General features: G+C 42.9%; 1 protein-coding gene across 3 annotated transcripts in view; it reads left to right on the top strand.

The window, feature by feature from the left end:
• Positions 1-21,355, top strand: part of SLC1A3 (solute carrier family 1 member 3) — an 88,562-nt gene that overhangs the window by 39,307 nt on the left and 27,900 nt on the right. For all 3 annotated transcript variants that reach the window (XM_022599212.2, XM_089908763.1, XM_089908765.1), the window contains one exon: positions 18,155-18,359. In XM_022599212.2, coding sequence (XP_022454920.1) covers positions 18,155-18,359 — 205 coding nt within the window. The remainder of the gene's footprint in view (positions 1-18,154; positions 18,360-21,355) is intronic.

A 21,355-nucleotide genomic window follows, 5' to 3' on the forward strand; every position in this document is an offset into this window, starting at 1 on the left:
ATGTCTTCGGGTCATTGACCTCACATGTGCTCTGTGACTGAACTCCTCGTCCATTTTGCAGCAGGTCCGTGGTCAGTAATGGCATTCCTTAATGAATAAGTTCACACATAAGTTTACAGCGTGGAAGCGGCATCCCCCGCTAGCACACGTCTCGGCAGCTACATGCAATTCTTTCACTTCCTCCCTGAGGAAATGGTTTATAATAGATTTGAACAGATGCTAGGTGTTTGGCAGCATGGGGAGGGGTACTAGTTTTCAAATTTTGGGTTGTTTCATGTCTCCCAATTAGAATTTCAACAGCCTGTATACCTTCGATGTGCTCCAGCGTTCACAGAAATACCTAACCTGACTCTGCACTTAGCCCTCGTGAGCTCTCTTAACCTATTTTATTAGTTCTGACGACATCACTGCTAAATCCTTGGCTGTCAGAGTCCAATCTGGTAAACATGCACAGGCAGATCTGATTTGGCACTAAAATTGCTCCTTGTTTCTAAATGTGCTTTTCCAGTTGTCCTGACAGCAAAGGCAAGCATTGCCAGGACCCCATCTTACAGGTTATCACAGTTCCCCAGCTCCCCTTCCACAGTGCTCCTCTTTTCTTCTGCCAGAACGTGGCTCCCCCAGCACTGCTCTGCCTGCCAGCCTGTGAGCATTAAGACCAGCCCTGGGTTGGAGCTCTGTCTGTAGCTCTGGGCCTGGCATACAATAAGTGCTCAATAAATTTCTTTCAAATGAGCCAAGGATGGTTCGCCAAGGAAAAAGCAGAATGTTCCTGTTTCCTTCTTAATCAGCTTCAATGTCAGAATCTCCCTCGGAAGTGGTTCCTATGCCCCTCCAGGAGCGTAAAGAAAAATTTGTGCAGACAGAAAACCCTCAGGGCATTGGATAAGCCAGTGGAAATATTCTCATGCTTCCAAACACTCGGTGGAGGATTAAGGAGCACGTTTGTGTATCCTGTGTGCTGATTCCCAGTGAATGGTTTTTCTGTTCACCTTCTTTACGCGTTTATCTCCCTACTTGAAATATTTTACATCTCTACTCATCTGGAAGTTATCCCACAAGCCCTCATGAGGCATTTTCACGTGCTGCGGCCTCAGCGAGACTGTCGATACACTTCTCAGGGAACACGGGCTCTACTACTTCCTTTATTTTCCCTGTCAAACCTCGTCTGACTCTGTGCTTTCACTGGATACTCGGCAAATAGGTCCTGACAGCATCTACCATATGTTTTTACGCTTCATTCCCTTCCGTGTCCTCACTGCTTTTGTGCTCTGAGTCAGGCACCTTGGCTACCGTCTAGGTGAGGTTGTTAATTCATTCAGTATTGAGCTCATCCCGTCAGCTGTGTTAGGTGCTGAAGAAGGAAGTCACAGAGCTGTTAAACAGGGACTCCGGGCTCTGGATGTCCTTGCTCTGTGGAGAGATGAGATGTTTAATTCTGAAAACTTGAAGAGGGGCCAACTGAGCAGTGCAGAGTATAGGATCAAAGAAGAGGAGGCTCCCTCCGGCTGCATGTATCCGTGGTAATCCCTGTTTGGTTCTTAAGAACACAAACTTTGGAACTCTCAGACTAGTTTTCATACCAGACTAGTTTTTCAGCACTGTTTAGCTATGGGGAAGTTTTGCTTTGGCATTCAAGGCTTACCAATGGAGTGGAAATAACGGTAGTGATAGTAATAGAAATATTTGTTGTGCATGCCACGTGGGGGGACCCTGAGGTGAGCTCAGCTGAGATCGTGGCTGTGAGGGTACTCTGTTGAATCGCAGGCACGGGACTAATGTTAGTGATTGCAGCCACTTTCGGATTCTGCTTTGATACTGTAAACATCAAGTTCAAACGCCCTTTGGCTTCCTTGCCGGAGAGTATTCGGTGAAAGGCCCTTCCTTGCTTGTGCATCTCACGTCTGACCAGAGAGGATCATTTCCTCAGCCTTGGCGCAGGCCTCATCAGTGACCCATGCCTGGGCTGTCACTAATTGGAAGCCAGTTTCAGAGATCGTGTTGTGTGTTACTCCATCTCCTTTCAGCTGATTTGCTACTTCCTAAGACATGCTCGCTGCAGCTTGTCAATGTTTCTGAGCAAGGAAACTGCTCGTAGATGACCCTGAGTAAACCATTAAAGTCACTTTACTTTCTACGTTAGAATAAAAAACCCATTCGCCAAAAAAGCTCATGACCTTCCAGGATTGGGAAAACTTTATTTGTTGTAAACTTAACCAGTTTCAAATTGGTGTGCTAACACAAGGCTTTAAACTACTTTGCAAAGTTAGTGGTGGAGCTTTTGTTCTGTCCTAGCCTCACCGCTAACTAGTGGTATCACTTTGTACATTACTGAGCCTCTTGGTTTCTTGGATTCACTTTCCTTAGCCATGACCTAGCCCCAGTCTTAAGCATTTAATTTTGGCTTTTTGATAACAGACTGGGTTTCCAGGGGTGTTTGCAGATTCTCCCATGGGATTGTGTTCTCTACAATCAAGTTTCCATAGCATTAAGACGTGTGCAAATTAGAGACAGTGCTACATGGTTTACTTAGTCTGGGACAGAGCCTGGCACATGGTAATTCCTCAAAAATTGGCTAAATAATGTGTGATTTACATCTGAAGATGAAAACATATGAGAACACTGGTATTGCCATTCAGATCATGTTTACCCTCTTCTACCTTAAAATGGTGAAGTGATGATCTTGACTGAAGATTTATTCTTTGATTGGTCAGTGACTTTGAAAATTTCACCTGTATATTAATTGCTAGCAGTTACTAAGTATAAAAGACATGCTGGGCATTGAACACACATACTTGTTATTCCTTCTGCAAGATCATTATTATCATCCCCATTTTCAGATGAGGAAACTTCCCAAGGTGTCCCTGGCAGCAAGTGGCCAAACCTGTGTTCAAACTCAGATCTATTTGTCACAAAAGCCCCCTCTCTGTAGTGTCATGCGGTGTGGCCACTAGATTTGTACTGGATCGACTTATAATGCTTAAGTGCATTTGTTGCCTTAATTTTACTGCCTATGATAAAGTCTTTTCTCCACATGAGGTAAATATTCTCTCCAATTTTCCCATACTTGTACACTTAACTTTTTATGTCACGTGCGGTTGATCATTTGATTATTTGGTGAGAATATGACTTGTCTACTCAACGAAAGAACTTGAGAATAGGAACTACTGTTTGGACATTTGCATCTCAGCCCTAGTTACAGTGACGAGTTATAGTAGATATTACATAAATAACTCATTGATTTGTGGATTGAGTACAGTGGCTTAGTTATTCCTACCTGCTGAATTTGCAGGCTTTGTCACTCATCATTCGTTCAACAAAATATCTATTGGATCCCTACTGTGATAGCCACTGGACATAGAGCAATAAATACAGACCATTAGGTATGTTCAGAACTGAGCATACCTGGTAAAACCACAAGCTGATATGTTACTGGTGGAAGGAGTAAAAGTAAAGATGAATTAAAGGCATACACTTAAATAATGGACTTTTTAATGATCAATGTAACAAATTCAGAATTGTTTGCCAATGAGTTATCCAGTGAACTTTCCTGAAGCCTTAAATAATTATTATGTTATTTCTTTCTCATATGAACAACTTAACATTTTTTGTTTTGTTTGTAAATTTTATTTATTTTTGGCTGCGTTGGGTCTTCGTTGCTACACTCGGGCTTTCTCTCTAGTTGCAGCAAGTGGGCGCTACTCTTCGTTGCAGTGCACGGGTTTCTCATTGTGGTGGCTTCTTTTGTTGCAGAGCACGGGCTCTAGGTGCATGGGCTTCAGTAGTTGCAGCACTCGGGATCAGCAGTTTCGGCATGTGGGCTCAGTAGTTGTGGTGCGTGGGCTCAGTTGCTCCGCAGCGTGTGGGAACCTCCTGGACCAGGGCTCGAACCCATGTCCCCTGCACTGGCATGCAGACTCTTAACCACTGCACCACCAGGGAAGTCCTGAAAAACTTATGTTTTTTTGTATTGGCATATTTACGTATCTACCCAATGACATTACATTCCCATTTAATAGAGAAAAATATTTATCAGTGTATAATTTTCTAGATTGATACTACTGGTTCTTTTAGGAAAAGAGAGTTATTTCCTAAAGTTACAAAGTCAGGCTTACTCTATTCTCACAAAACATCTTGTGACAGTTCCCTATACTACAAGGAATCTCTTTATGTTTTAAAAATACTCCCTTCCTATAATAATATTTGGCTGTGGAATTCCTGATACAATTTATTTTGGTTATTCTGAAATTTTAAAGTCTTCTATAATACCTCTGACAATAAAATAGAACCTAATGAAACGGTGGTCTGGACTTGAAACTGACTGAACATTTAGATCTAAAGAGTGTTTGAGGCTCCACAGCAACCTGGAAAGATACCTGGTAAGGTACCCTATTTTTTTTTTTAATCAACAACTTAAAGACCCAGAAGGCACCTACACTGTGTTTTGAGATGATATAAGCCCCCAAAGAATGGCTTCAACCGCATATGCCTCTGAGTCAAAATGACTTCAGTGGGTTGCAGTGCTGCATGGAAACCAACAAAATGAAGTTGAGCAGAGGATAAATGCACATTTCTGCTTTTAGATTCAAAAGATTCAATCACAGGATGGGGAGCGACTGAGCTTGGCAGCCATTAATGTGACTAAAAGCTTAATGTGAACCAACAGTAGGATGTGGTGGCTAAAAATGAATGAACGTAGTCGTGTGCTTCCTCGGTAGAATTATGAAAATAGTTCGCTGCACTCTGCAGTGGTCACAGCGCCTTGGGAGTATTTGTTTAGTGCCAAGCACATTCGGGAGCACCTTTGACAAAGCAGGGTATCTCTACTAAGAGGGTGTTGAATCCAATCCAAGACACATTTATTGGACATCTATTTGGGGCAGGTGATGTGCTAACCGGTGTGCAGAATAAAGATGTGAAGAGACGTTACCAGTCTCTAGCCTCAAGGAGTTGAAAATATTCATGGAGAGCCCAACAGGTACAGACATGACTGTAAAACAAAGCCGGCTCTGAAGCCGAGAAGCACAAAAAGAGTGCTCTGGGAATTCAGGAGCTGGACCGGCGGGAGGATTTCCACAGGAAATGAGGACAAGAGCAGAAGAAGCCTTAAAAGCAAAGATGCAGAGACAGGAAAACTCAAGTCGTGTCTAGGGAATACTGAGTAGTCTAGGTTGCCCAGAAGAATACGGTAGAATCGGCCCTCGTAGGAAATGAAGCTGAGAAAAGGAGGTTTGGATCAGAGCATGAGGGCCCCAATCGGTAGGCAGTGGGAAGGATTACAGGTTGATGAACCTCTGAAAACAGTGATACATGAGGATCAGTTGGAGAAATGATGTGTATTTAGTCTGGAGAAAAGAAGACTGAGGTCTCTCTGATAAATGTGGACCGGACTTGCTCTGTGTTCCTCCAGAAGCAAAAATGTATCTCAGGGGCAATATAAAGAACCAGATTTCAGTTCTTTTTAAGCACCGGTTTTTAAAAATCAAAGCTGCCCAACAGTGAAGAGTTAGCCTAGGAGGTGGTGAGTGCCATCATGCATGGGGTCAGAGAAAGTTTGATAACTGCCACTCTGAAGGGTATGGGGTGGAGGGAATACTGCAGCTTCACCAAGAGACCTGGGAGTTCCAGGAATTACCCAAAGGCCTTTGCAATGTGCAGTTACCCATGGTTGAGGTTTCTTCTCTTTGATTTAGGATACCTGTTAGTATATCAACTTCTGAATAAAGCTGGCATGTTATGACTCTCCAGTTCAACAAGGTATCAGACTAATTCTAGTGCAGGCTGCCCACTGCTTTGACAGTAGCCACTCATCATCACTGCTTTACTTTTCAGCACATGCACCAAGACTTTTTTACTATGATGTAAGGCATCCTTTCAAATACGAATTTAACAGATTTTTGTCAGAATTCCCCATTAGACAAATCAACAATTGATACAAGTCCAGTGCAGAGAAGACTTTATTTTACAAAGAATCTCCAGGGCAGTTCTGGGGGTAGAAAGATTTGAGTTGAAATGCCAACAATAGCCGCTTACTAGCTGTGTGATCTGAGCACGTGGTGTCACCTCCCCGTTTCCTAATCTGTAAATGGTTATAGACCATTGTTAAGTCCCAACCACGCAAGTCATTTGAGAGGATTAAATCAGATAAAGCACTTAGCATGTGCCTAGAAATATAAGGTCTAATTTTACCTACTGAGATCTCACATTTCACAGTAGTGTTCCAAGGAGTCTTTCAGACCTAAAGTATTTTTTAAAAACAAAACAAAAAAAAAATGACCATCATCATGGCTAAGATATGTGCCAGATGTTGTTCTAAGGCATCACATGCTGAATTTATTTAATTCTCAGAACAATCTCATGAAGTAAATCCTATTATTATCCCTCATTTACTGAGACACAGAGAGGTTGCATATCTTGACCAGTCACAAGCTAATAAGTAAGGGAGCCAGGATTCAAATCAAGCAAACCTTTCAGTTTATTACAATCATTTCCTTGCAGGATATGCCAACAAATTTCCCTATTTTCCTCCCAATTCCATCTCAGATCATTCTGCTGGATAATTTTATGCATTTCATTTGTTCAGGGCTGTCTCACAATAATATATTTTTAAGTCTTACTTCTTACTAAATACATGAGGGCCTTAATGATCATGTCTTTGGCCAGAGCATTGAGAAGGTCCTTAATGAAATGTGAGTGAACACATAAGTGAGAAATTTTTAACTATGAAAGCAATTAGTATAGCCACTTTCAAAAGAAGTAAGTTACCCTTAATATAACTTCACTTCCTTACTGCCATTCTCCATTATTTGTGATGGGGCAGTCATAGTCATTTGAATTAGTCATTTGAAATCAATGTTTTGTACCTGGTTTTCTTTACCTTATTTATAAATCTTTTATCCCATATTCCTTGTTAAAGACAATGTCCCCAGTTCATATTCTCTCTCTCTCTCCCTCCCCCTCTCTCTTTGCCATTCTGTGTTACCAAATTTTACTCCAATGTGCCCATCCACTAGTTGTATTTTTTTCCAAACACTGGTGACTGTATCGTTACCCACCCTCTCCCTAAATTCCAAGTTAAAGAATAATATTACCAATCCAACGCATGCACCGTCAGTCTCAAAATCAACCAAATGTCATTTCCACATCTTTTCTTTGACATCCTCCAACTCCTTGAAGTCTACTCAAGATAAGCGAAATTCGATATAAGGGGCTGCCTGTAGTTTTCTTCGGAGAATTTTTTGAAATTCCTAAATACCCCATGGAAAAAAAAAATCAAAATATGAAACTGATGCTGCAAAACTAACTTCTTTGTGTAGAAGGAAAAAAGCTGTAAAGTGTTGCACCACTTCTAGTGGAATATATCAGGAATAATTCAATTCCATTGTCGCCCTTGGCCCTGGGGGCAAAAATGCAGCTTTTCCTGTTCCAAGGAGGGAATGTTCTCTGACTTATGTAAGGCAGAGATGAGGGAAGCCAACCAATTCTAGAGTTCACAGTCTTTTTCACTCTGCGAAGTGATACTGCTTTATTGTTAGGGTCAGGTAGTTGGGGGCATAATCTCCCACTCCCTGGGTGCAACTATTCCTTTATAGATTAGATAAGAACAATTGATGAACTTTTAAATGCTGAGCAAACTAATCAGAACTGAAAGGAGGTGTGTTGGCCATACCAAGAAATATGCTGACTGAGATAAAGGCACCTTCTGAACTGTTTCCCCATCCCATACGTCTCTGCTTTAAGTCTCCCTTTCCTTCTTCTCTTTTCTCTCTCCCCTTTCTTATCTGTCATTCCTCAACTCTCTTATCTCCACTAGCATCCTCTTCTCCTCAACCCCAACTCTATCCCCAAAGACTTAATTTTGTACACTCTCTTAACTGGTCAAAACATGGACTTGAATTTTTTTTTTTTTCACTCACACACACTGTATTTTATTTCTACAAGAGATAAATAAACTGACACCAAGCATTGTAAATGGATGACCACAACAAAAGCAACGATGATTGCAATTACCAACCACGAAACACACTCATACTATGTGGACTTGAATTTTTTTTAATTTATTCTTTTATGTAGTATATAAGATTCTATATTCTGGATTTAATTCAGTAAATAGCTGAGGTGAACATGTTTTACTCTTAACTATTTCTTTCTTTCTTTTTTATTTTTTTTTTTAAGCAATATACCCTTTAAAAATATCTTAATTTCAGTTTCAGGCAACAGAACTTAACCTCAGTTCATTGCAGAGTTTTCAGGTTGGGTTATGGTTCCAGAATCTTTTGATGGTGGAGGGGTGGGGTGGACCTTGGGTCGCATAGTTTGTACCACACTTTTGGCCCCAGGAATCTCTGCTGCTTCCCAGCCTCCTCAAGGCCTGGAGTCACACTCCTGCTTCAACTGTTCTGGGAATCTGGGCCAGATGGATTTGGGTTTTAATGTCCATATGTCGCTTTCAGTTTCTATGAGGCTTTCAATTCCTTTTTTTCCTGCAAGGGACAGGCCTTCCATGGGAAGAATAGAGCACCCCTTGAGTCTGACATGTTCTGCAGTCAACTCGTGATGCCCTTTGATTAACTTGGGACAAGTCTGGCCCAGTGGTAGAACTCAGTCCCATTCAGCATCCTGCCAGCTAGAAATGTGCTTTTTTTTTTTTTTTAACATCTTTATTGGAGTATAATTGCATTACGATGGTGTGTTAGTTTTTGCTGTATAACAAAGTAAATCAGCCATATGCATACATGTATCCCCATATCCCCTCCCTCTTGCGTCTCCCTCCCACCTTCCCTATCGCACCCCTCTAGGGTTGGTCTCCCTGTGCTATGCGGCTGCTTCCCACTAGCTATTTTAAAAAATGTGCTGTTTTGATCACCACCTTCTTAAGAAAATTGCACGAGGCCCAGAACATAAAGGTCTTTTCCGTGGCAAGTTAGACAACCCCAAGTAAAGAGGGCTGTTACGGAAATTGCAAACAACTCATCCGGTGGTTGGTTGTAAATCGTGATTCTTTTGCAAAGGCAGAGGGGGCTGGAGCTCTGGCCCTCAAAGAACTTCCTCTCATTAAACCAGAGCAATTTGCTGCTCTCTGCGTGCTCTTTCTGTTGTGAGTGAAGTCATCTACTTTCCCCATTCACATCAGTGCTCCTGGTGGGGGCTGGTTGAAGGTCCACTGCCTGTGGGTATGACTTTCCACATCACAGGGGTCTCTTTTCAAAGCCAGGCTTCACAGGTATAACCAAGAGTCGTCTGATCAGCCCTTGCCCTAACCACCCAACCCACGCTTTTTCTTTTAGCTGCTATTTTCTGTGGTCCTGGGTTTCTAAGTCTTGGCGAGAAGACAGTCATTCCTTTGTGCTCAGCTGCTACACAATGAGGTAACCAAAGAAAGGGTCTCGGTCTGAGGCTGTCAGCTGTTACTAATCACTACTCCCCAGCTCATCGTGGGTCCCACTCGCCTCTCCCTCTTGCTCTGCTTAGCGCACATAAAGAAGATGAACGACTCCCTGGTTCCTCTTCAAAAAAAGCATATTGTGTGGCACATTCCAATACCGTGAGCGAAGGATGGGCTAGTGTGTGGGGTGAACGGTCACCTCTCCGTGGGGCTCGCGCCAGCAGCGATGGACTGTGAGACGTGAAACTCAGAGCTGGCCCTTCTGAGAGTTTCCTGAGACCTTGCTGAGAGAGAGAGGGGGTCGGTGCGGTAGGTTCCCGCGTTACTGGAACCATTCATGGCAGGGCTGCGTCAGGCTGTGATGAGGCTATTGGGTGGTTAAGGCCAGTGTAGAGAAGAGCAAAGCTTGACCCCTCAGAGGGCTTCACCAGCTGGTACCCCGGAGAAGCAGTCCCCCTCCCTGCCCACCCCCCGCCAAAGGTTAAGGGGAAGGACCCAGAAGCTCTTGGACATGAGAGGTAGCAGCCGTTGAAGCTGGGCCTCTGCTTCCCCTCACTGCTTCCTTCTGTGAAAGTTCATTTTCAAGGATGCCTATGGCCAGGGAAAAGGGATCGTTTGCTCAGTCCTACCAGACTGAGAATAAAAGGTGATTTATGATAGGAGTTTTTCTGCCAATGATACTAGTGTCTGCTCTGCTAGTTTTTCTATTTAACACTCTTTTGAAAGAGAAAGTTTCCCTTTTACCTTTCCACACTGCATTCTACTAATGCACACTAGAGCTCAAAAAAAGACTCGTTGACAAGTTGTAAGGGTCAAGTTAAAAAATCAACTTGCCTGACAAATGCCATCACAAGTGGTAAATTTGTAAGGAAGCTTCCTTGTCGTTCTCATGCAGTATAACTTCATAAAACTAAGTGGTGTTATAGGTGAATGAAATGCCAAGTTCTGTGAGACTGTGAACAGCCATAACGGGAAGGAAAAGTTGGCCAGGGTGAAAACCCATGTGAGAATACTTGTGATTTAATTGACTGTGAATTCCACAAAATCATTCTCAGCTCTTTGTGGAGACAGTTTAACTCTCTTCACTAAGAATCATTCACAGATTAAAGTAAAAGAATTTTCTTTGCTCAATATTCCACGAAACAAACCTTTTCTAAAACTTTTTCCCTTGTTACAATATCTGTAGAATTTCTGTTCAAATGAGTTGACCAGATTCCAGAAATCAGCACCGTCCTGTCCTAGGTCCCCACTAGCGAGATGGGATGAGGTCTTGGGTATGGTGGGTGGGCAGCCCGAGGGCATCAGAAGCAAGGTGAGAGGAAGGGAAGCCCATAGCTCGTGGCTCCTTGTTAAAGCCTCTACTATTAACTGAAAGGGGGTAGATACCAGTGTTTGCAAACCTTTTTTCTTTCTTTTTTTTTTTACCAGAACCCACAAATGTATTTTACACTGTGACCTGGCTACACACGGACATACACACACAGAGCTGAAAAAAGTTTCACAAAACAATACCTTTACCCCATGTATGCACTCTATTGTTTTCTGTCCTCTTTCATTAATGGATAAAAATACTAGCCGTGACCCACTTAATCACGTGTTAGACCCCACCCCCTCTTCCATTCCCTTCTCTGCATGGAGCTGTGCCAGCCTCCCGCCCCTCCTGCCCTGCTCTGATGACCTCCCAGCTCTGGAGATAAAGCTCCAGGTGATACTGGGTCGCTCCCCACAAGGTCTGTCTCTCCTTCTTCAAAATAGAAGGAACCTCACTATTTTGGATTAATTGGCGGGAAGAGCAATCAAAATTGGTGAGTCCGCATTGCAGAGTGCTTTAAACAAGAGCAACTTTAGTGCTCGTCATTTGAACAGGAGCCTAATCTAAATGCTTTTTTAAAAAGTGTGTGGCCTCCTTCGGGCATAACAGCCACAGTGGTGGTAAGAATGACTATTCAACAAACATTTATTGGGCGCCTTCCTGTGCAGGCACTGTTTTGGGCAAGGAGGCTACATCAATGAATAAGACATATGGTTCTGCTCTCTTGGCACTAAAATTCTAGTAGAGGGAGTCATATAATAATCCTAACTAACATTTATCAAGGGCCTATTTTGTACAGATTCTTTACGTAAGTTTTCCCTGCACTTGCAATGTGGGTATTATTATCTTCTTGTCTAGGTGAAATGGAGGCTCAGACAGGTCAAATAACACTTAGAGAGTAGCTTATTATTTGTCTGATTAATTAATAATAATAACAGCTAACGTTTCTTGAATGCTTACTATGTGCCAAGCACTATGCTAAGTGCTTTCTGTACAGAAGTCCCTTTAATGTCATGAAAACCCTGTGAGAGAGCTTTCCTTATTCCCGTTCTACAGATGAGGAAACTGAGGCTTACAGAGGTCACGTGGTACCAGAGCTAGAAGTGGAATCCAGGTATTCTAACTTCAGGGCCGGAACTCTTAATCACTGCACCACCATTTTTTAAGAAGAATGTGCTTCTATAGGGCTTCCCTGGTGGCGCAGTGGTTGAGAATCTGCCTGCTAATTCAGGGGACACGGGTTCGAGCCCTGGTCTGGGAAGATCCCACATGCCGTGGAGCAACTAGGCCCGTGAGCCACAACTACTGAGCCTGCGCGTCTGGAGCCTGTGCTCCGCAACAAGAGAGGCTGCGATAGTGAGAGACCCGCACATGGCGATGAAGAGTAGCCCTCGCTTGCCACAACTAGAGAAAGCCCTCACACAGAAACGAAGACCCAACACAGCCAAAAATTAATTAATTAATTAATTAATTAAGGAGGCAGATTTAAAAAAAAAAAAAAGAAGAAGAATGTGCTTCTAAAAATGCCTGAGGTTGGCCTCAAGTAGTTTGAAATATTGTCTCTTTGATGACATTCTGAGGCTATAACCAGCATATTCATTGTGATGCAAAATTATGATAGTTTTTTTTTAAGAATTCTTTCTTTTTCGTGTTTTTTTTAAATTTATTTACTTAATTTATTTTATTTTTTGGGTGCATTGGGTTTTTGTTGCTGTGCACGGGCTTTCTCTAGTTGCGGCGAGCAGGGGCTACTCTTCGTTGCGGTGCGCAGGCTTCTCTTGTTGCGGAGCACGGGCTCTAGGCACATGGGCTTCAATAGTTGCAGCACACGGGCTCGGTAGTTGTGGCTCATGGGCTCTACAGCACAGGCTCAGTAGTTGTGGTGCACGGGCTTAGTTGCTCTGCGGCATGTGGGATCTTCCTGGACCAGGGCTCAAACTCATGTCCCCTGCATTGGTAGGCGGATTCTTAACCACTGCACCACCAGGGAAGCCCCAGGGAAGCCCCTTATGACACTGTTTCTAACCTAACTTTTAAAGATTTGCCTTCTGTTCCAGAACCCCTAGAATCATAGAACATTTTTTTTTCCAATCTAGTCTATAAAGAAGCCAGAGACAATATTTCAGTGAAAAAAACCTTCGCATAGTTTTAGACAGAGATTTAAAGTCATTTGTTTCACACTCACTCCCTCCCCCTCACCGCCTTTCCTCGGAGCTTTGTGGCTCTCCTGTTCACTGTCCATTGCTGAGGGTTCCAGTGTGCCCTTGCTCCAGAAATGGGCAGCTGCTTTAGGACACAAGAGCTCATTTTTCAGTCTGTAAATATGAAGTATATTGTATTTCTAGAGCTTAACTTTCTTATTAAAAAATCATTACCTTTTATTCAAATGAATACGGTACATACTAGAGCTCATCCTTGATTTCCTTGTAAGTTTGCCCATCTTGAAATTCTAGGAGGGTTGAGAACAGGCGGCTTTCATTAGATGAGTGTTTGAGAAGCCCATGGTGGAGAAGGAGTATATGTAAAATAAAATAATAACTGAAACAGAACAATATTCTTGAATCAGCTGTTGCCATCCCCCCTTTTCCGTCCTCTCTGGGCTGATCCAATGGCCCTGGAAGAACAATGAAACACCACGAGGACGAGTAGAAAGACAATTCATAACAGACCGCTTCTTCTTTAGATTTCACATTTCAAACCAGAAATAGGAGTTATTGGGGGAATAGACTGAGACACATTAATGTATAAGACAGATTTTTAGCTGATGGGAGAATAAAATCCATGCAAATAATAGAGCCTTGGGAACTTGACATTATTGATGTTACCCTTTCATACTTGACTGAATACATATTTCATTTATCTGAGAAGTCATACCAGTATTATACCAGAAGAAATCTAATTTACAATAGACTTAGAGAGTTCTATACACATATTTAGGAAACACTCCCTCCTCACCCCACCCCAACAACGTGAATTTGGTGCACATCTGTTGTGCTGAACTGATTACCTAAAGACTGTCTTCATAAATAAAGAGGTAAATGCATATTGACCCATTTGTATCAAGACACTCTCTTCTCTTCCTTTCCTCTCTCTTCAGAGTGACCGCTGCCTAAAATACCCGGGTATTCTGAAGAAAAGTCTAAATCTTTTACATTGTAGAAAATGTCTTGTTCAATCTTTCTTAGATGCCATACTCATTGGTAAACATATAATAGGTTTGCAGGAATGAATGATGGATTAGTTTCTTGATGACCAGTTATTGACAGGTTGATTTTTAGAAAAGAAAGTAAGACCCATGTGCCCACAGTCAGCAAATATCCATGACCCTCCACCCTCCATTAGAACATGCTCTGGGCTGTTTTTCTAGGAATAGAGAGGAATTTAAACTGATTGATCAGCTCTCTGGCTAGTCCTTCCGGTGACCAGTGTTACTTCCCCTCAAGGCGGGGAAGGTCAGAGTTTTTCCACAGTTACCTCCCTTTGTCAAATTTTCTTCCAGTCAGGTGGCTTATTTCAATATTGAACTCAAAAGCAAGAAAGTTAGCATGGATAACAAGCAATGAAATGTGGGTGACTCCTAGCTTGTCCATTAGAATTGAGGTATAGTGGAAAGGGTACTCCCTTGAGATTGTGGGTACGAATCCTACCACTGCTGTTAACTAGCTGTGCAACACTGGGCAAGTTACTTAACATCTCTGGCCTCGTCTCTTTACCTTTCAAATGGTGTCAACAATATCTACAACATACAGTTATCATGAAATTAGATCAATATGTGCCATTGATAAGAGGGCGAATTTGGTGAGTTAGTGAACCAGCACAAAAGTTAACTGAATATTTACAAAACATATAAACTTACAAACATGTCATTGTAATTGGAAGAACTCTCACAGAATTTGTAGCAATAGACAATACAGTATTTCTCTGAGTTTCAAGAGGATCTCAATTCTGATGACAGATTGTTTTCATAATAAAGATGTCAGGATGTCTTGAATGGAGCTGGTTTAGCTAAGCCCAGATCAAATGAAGCAAAAGGGACCAGTCAAGATCATTATCTTTACTACTTGCTCTGGAATGTGTTTCTCAAATACGTATTTAGATGAACACATAGTTGTCATAACATACTCCCGCAAGTACCTACATACCCAAGGGACCTCTTTCCCCCTCACCACAGTAACCTTTTCTTCTCTCTCTCTCTCTCTCTCTCTCTCTCTATATATATATATATATATATTTTTTTTTTTTTTTTTTTTTTTTTTTTTTTTTTGCGGTACGCGGGCCTCTCACTGTTGCGGCCTCTCCCATTGCGGAGCACAGGCTCCAGACGCACAGGCTCAGCAGCCATGGCTCACGGGCCCAGCCGTTCCGCGGCACGTGGGATCTTCCCAGACCGGGGCACAAACCCGTGTCCCCTGCATCGACAGGCGGACTCTCAACCACTGCGCCACCAGGGAAGCCCCTCTTCCATATATTTTAAAGTGACAAGGCTCAATGCAAAATTTTCCCTTCTCAAACATTTAGGGCACTTCCTACCAGAGTTCCCTTTTCTACAAAGTGATTTAGTACTTTACCCTTGTGCCCAGACGCATGTCATCTCTAGTGTAGAGCTTTGTCTGGAATTTCAGGAGGCTGGAGAAAGAAGATGGTCACAGAGCCTGGGTAAGAGACAGGAAGAATGACAGCTTGCTTATGTGGGGTTTCGCCTTCCAGAGCTCTTCCTCCATTTTCTTGACTCCACCAGCATCAAGGCTATTCTCTTTCAGGCCCAGTGTTGTGACAGATTGTCCACATCCATCCTGCTGTTGCCCTGATGACAGTGTGTGGCTTTGCTTCTAGTGGTCCCTTTAGTTTTACAAGCCTGCCTCAGAGAAAAGGGGAGTGGTTAGAATTGGAAGGAGGAGAGGGGATGCTGGGGTAACCTGAGCAGAAGTGGGCAGGCAGCCCCGCTGTGGGACACCAGACCCCTTTTAGGGGAAGGACCTACGTGGAGAATCGGTTAATGAAGATACTCCCACACATTCCCTCTTCCGCTGAAACGATCGGAGCTGCTGCTTTATTCTCTTTCAGAGGAACAAGGTCAATATGCAGAGGTTGGTGAGGCCTCTCATTTGACTGTTGATTCTCCTGGGCTCATTGCTAAAAAATGCCTCAATGTTTGTCTTCATCTATTTCAGAATTAGAGCATATGGAAAAAATACTTTCTTATCGGTTTTCATTTTTTTTTAACTTTATTTCTTTAAAAAAAAAACACCTATAAACTTTGTTTCCTGGAGCCGATGGCCCTGTAGCTGTGGATTCTGGTATAATTTTCCCCATCCCTCCCCCATGGTGGGAGGGAGGGAGATTTAAGCCTCCTCCTTTGTCTGCCACGTTGGTGTCCAGTGCTCTGCCTTGACCACTTAGCGCTCTCTCTGAATAGCTATAGGTCGGGAATAGTGGGCAGGAGCGGCAGAGAAGAGTTGGCGAGAGAACGGAACAGCACCACAGAATAGAAGGCGAGAGGGAAAGAAAGCATCTCGGAGGAAGAAAATACTGCCGCCTGGTACCCCTAGCAGAGATATCCGGCCTTTTGTGCCCACACCACTCGCCCACCGAAGAATTGCAGGCTTCAGTGGTGACAAGCTCAGGCAATGGTGGGAAAGAGAGTGGGCCCCGTCTGGGAGAAATGATTTCAAGCACAGGAAAGCCAAGATGTTTTGAGATATGATGGAGACCTGAGAATGAACCTGGGGGGATGGGACCACTTGGACTGAGAACAGATTAGCCCATTTTTAATGATGGTGAAGTGTTGAAGTGGCGCCTCCCCCATAAGTGGGTATTAATCCTGGGTTTCAAGAAACCCAGGGCAAGGATAAAAGAAGCTAAGTTCATGCGTTAAAGTCAAAATTGGCCTCCTTGTTTGTGGGAACTGTAGTTGGTTTTCTCAGGGGGAGAAAGCACGTTAAATTCAGTTACACAAGATCTGGGTTCAAGTTCCCCCTTCACTTTACTTGGTGTTAACTAAGACCTTAGAAAGTTACTTATTTGTTTTTTAATCTGCCTTATAAATTGTTAAAAATAAGAACGTAGCAGGTACTAAGTGCTTATTATGAAAATTATGAATGATATGATTCAAATACACATGAAATTATAAGTTGAAGGTCATGGCTTCAGTTCCCATAGAGCTCATTACCATTGTATCAAGATTTGGGGGCAAACCCAGCGAGGTATCTGGCAATCATGGACACTATTTTTTTCAATACTTTACCTTACTCTAAATATCAATACATTGGTATGAACAGGGTCACTACCTACATGTTGAACCACTATTAGAATCTGATACTGATCGTTGAAATACAATATAAACTTTTAATACATTTATAGAATCATGATTTTAAATAGTAAGGAAAATAGTTTGATTAACTATAATTGGATGATGCTATAATTGGATTTTAGTGTTTTAGCGGATTTGGGGAGGAGGAAGAAGGAAGAGAAGTGAGGAAATGGTTAATGAAACAGAAGAGCCCATATTATTATTAAGATGACTTAATCTCTTGAGAGTTTTGGGTCATTTCCAATTTTTTTCCATCCCAAGAGGTATGGAGATGTGTTCCATTGGCTAGAGCAGTTAGGGAAACCTTCAAAGTCATACCTCCTCTCTCACAGGGGATAATGCCTTGCCTGAGGTAGATTTTGAAGATGTACTAAAAATGAGGGAAAGAATGTTTCACATGAGATAAGATACTCCAGGCCTATGGGACAAGGTGGAGGAAGACAGAGTGCAAAAATGAGAAGAACCCCACCAACATGATTCTTTTTTAAAAATTGTGATGAGATGAGATAAAATGAAACAACAGAGAAGATATTCGAGAACTTTGGCCTACTTTAAATGTAAATTGAAGATAAATCAGTAGGTGATTAGAATAATAGCTGAAATTTTACATAAATATATCCAAAAAAAGACTCCCAAGTACATACATAAAATAATAATTCTTATAAAAGAACTTAATGGCAGTTAATCTGCGTGAGTCTGCACAGTGCTCAGAACTTGAGATATGCTTAGATTATTCTGCCAGAAATCTTTTAAGGTATCTCTTCACACAAACACACACACACACACACACACACACTACTCACTAATTAACACTCACAGCTTCCCCAACTAGTAGCAACCTAGGAAAGAATTTGATTGCCCCTTCAAACCATCAGAGAGCCACATGATATCAATTCTTGGGGCAGAAAATAGGTGATCACGTGTTTGCTGACACAGCTGATGCCAAGCCATTCCATGGCTTTTTCCCTTCACCTTTTGTTGACGGCCTGATTAAATTTGGTGCCAAGTTCTCATAACATGTATAAAATCCCATTGCTGGGTGGGAGAGGGTAGGGGAGTGGTGAAGGAAATGCTCTTCCCGTGACCTTCCACTGGAAAATTCCCTGAACTGATTTGCTGAAAATCTCCTTCTGTTTGCCTTCCCCAGGAATGGCGGCCCTAGATAGTAAGGCGTCAGGGAAGATGGGGATGCGAGCTGTAGTCTATTACATGACTACGACCATCATTGCCGTGGTGATTGGCATAATCATTGTCATCATCATCCATCCTGGGAAGGGCACAAAGGAAAACATGCACAGAGAAGGCAAAATTGTACAAGTGACAGCTGCAGACGCCTTCCTGGACTTGATCAGGTACGTCCTTGCAAGCCCATCCTTTTGGGTATATTTTGACCACCCAACCCCTCTTATTGGGGGAGCTGATCAAACCCTAGAAGAGGTATCTGACTGAACCAGTCCCGCTGGGCTTGAAATGAAGGTCACATCTTTACCTCTTTCTAACAGAAATTGAAGTAAGTGTCCGTTTTCTGATCTCATGTGAAAGAGGTGAGAAGAGCAAGGAGAAGATAAGGATTTAAGAGCCCTGCTTTTAGGATTCGGAATCTGAGCACTCAGTCATCCTCTCAACTGTGCAGCTCACCTTGCAATATTACTAGTTCTTTTGTGTGTGTGACTTTTTTACTGAAGTATATTGCTGTACAATTACATATGTTATGGGTGTACAGTATAGTGATTCACAGCTTTTACAAGTTATCTTCCATTTATAGTTATTATAAAATATTGGCTTTCTTCCCTGCATTGTACAATATATCCTTGTGGCTTATTTTATACCTAATAGTTTGTACCTCTTACTCCCCTACCCCTATATTGGCCCCTCCTTCCCTCTCCCCACTGGTAACCACTAGTTTGTTCTCTATATCTGTGAGTCTGCTTCTTTTTTTGTTATAATCACTAATTGGTTGTATTTTTTAGATTCCACATATAAGTGATAATCATTTAGTATTTGTCTCTCTCTGTCTGATTTATCTCACTTAACATAATGCCTTTCAATAACTCTTGACCTACTTTTCTCAAGTCTTCCTCTTTAAGGCTACTTTTTTTTTCAAGTATAGCCTGTTCATTGGACTCTTCTAATTTGGAACTTGTGATCTGTATCATCATCCATTGTACACGACAATTTATTTCCAAAAGGGACTTTAGAGATCATCTGATCATACCTGTCCCAAGGTTTTCCTTTTGTACTATTTATGAAGAAAGGATTTGGCAGATCAATAATAAAAGACTAAAGGATGGCTTCTTTAGCATTGTTTTATATGCAAACCGTACACTGATTACAAATTAGCTTATCTAATACTTGAAACAGACTTGAGGATAGAATATGTTGGACACAGAACTGAGAAGTAAGCCCAAGTTTGAGCCTGGCACCTCCCTGCCTGCTCTCTCTCCACACTTGCCTTTGCATCGGTCAGTTGCTCGTAGGAAGCGTATTGCAAGCCCAGAAGGATCACTGAACAGGGTTTGCAAAGGTGTGGGCAGGGTAAAGGGAACCTACAAGTGATGGTGAGACACTAGAGGACTAACAGCAATAGGAAGCTGTTTTGTTACCACCTGTGGCTCTGAGGAAAGGAAGGGAGCCATTACTGGAAGTCAGGACGGGCTGTGTCCTGAGGGAAAGGGCCCTCAGGATAGGGGCTACAGCTCTAATTTGGAGGGAGGAAGCTGTTGCCCAACCTGCCAGAGAGAGAGCCGGAAGAATATATACATCCACTTCTCTCCTCCCACTGCCCTGTGATCTGTCAGCGCCTCACACTGGACAAACCCAACAGGAAGCCAGAAGGCGAGGGGTCAGCCTCCCGGGCACAGAGCAGGATGGAGAGTGGATGGAGAAAGGCAAATGGAAGATATCTCAGCACGGACCTCTCAGTGCCCCACCTGCTTAGCATTCCTCCAGCAAGTAGCCCACCCAGGCTGTCCTCCCCAAACCTAGCCCTTTCCTCCCTTCTCTACAACATACTTGCAGACTGGCTTACCAATCCTAGATGCCTACTCTAAAGGATTCCCCACCGACTCTCTGAGAGAACCTCCTCCTAGGGACTTGAGTTCACGTGCCATCTCAAGGAATGGGTCTGTGGCTGGCAGATTCAAGAGTGATTTGGGCAACAAAGGGTCTCTTCAGCAGCACCTATCAATTCTGACCGTGAGCGACTTTGTATCATCTGTATGTAAGCACAAGGCAGCCCCACGGTACCTCCCTGAAAGCGCTTTTCAGGGAGTTAATCGCAATTATCCGAAGGTAACAAGCCACCCTGTATTATTTCATACCAAGCTGGCACCCAATGATAATGACTTTATTTAATTCGTACAATTAATTAAGGCTTTTCACCATTTTTTTTTCAGGAACTTTACCCTCAGGGAGTTTGGATTAGGGGTATTTTATTATATTTTCTTTCTGTATAATTTCTACTCCTTATTTAAAGAATTGGGATCTTGTCATTCTCTGTCTGGTGTGTTTCTGCCTCTCCTTGCCCCAGTGACAAGTGTAAGACTAACCTGTCCCCACCCAGACGCCTGGTTCGAGCATTTATCTTGGAATCTCCTAAACTCACTTTTCTCTCAGGGTTTGTAGAAACAGACCCATAGAGCATAGATGGGAAGGACAAAGAAACAGGATGGTCTATGCCAGAGATCCCCAACTTTTTGGCACCAGGGACCAGTTTCGTGGAAGACAATTTTTCCATGGATGGGGGCTGGGGAGTGGGGATGGTCAGGCGGTAATGCGAGCGATGCCGAGCGGCAGGTGAAGCTTTGCTGGCTGGCCCACTGCTCACCACCTGCTCCACAGTCCAGCGGCTGGGGACCCCTGGTCTAGGCAGTAGGAAGAAACCAGAGTTTATAACCTTAAAATCTGATTGACGACACACACCTGCTGGAATCTCAGACTCTCCAGCTGCCTGGGTCATGTCTCCTTCTCCCGCAGTCTTTAGTCTTGGAGCCCTAGTGATAGTTTAATCCAATCTCCTCTTTAACAGGTGAGTCAGCTGAGACCTACATGGGTGCCATGAATTAGCCAAGGTCATACAGCTGGCTAGAGATTCCCCAGCGAGAGTGTTGCCTCTTACTTCTTCCCCACCATGAACACAAACACTGCACTGAGGCAGTAACAAACCCTGCCACATGGGCCTCAAGTTCAAATTTTGTGGGCCCTCTCCCTGTTGGTCACCAAAGAGCCTCAGAAGCTCTAGCAATTCAGTCAATATCTCATCCCCCAGAGGGCCTTTGGGAGGACTCTGTGGAGAACAGTCTAACCATGACATTTGATTCGGAGCACTTGGTCCTTAAACACATGGCAT

The sequence above is a fragment of the Delphinapterus leucas genome, chromosome 3 (genome assembly GCF_059928025.1).
Source record: "Delphinapterus leucas isolate spDelLeu-1000000601 "Yukka" chromosome 3, BTC_Dleu_Yukka2, whole genome shotgun sequence".
NCBI lineage: Eukaryota > Metazoa > Chordata > Mammalia > Artiodactyla > Monodontidae > Delphinapterus > Delphinapterus leucas.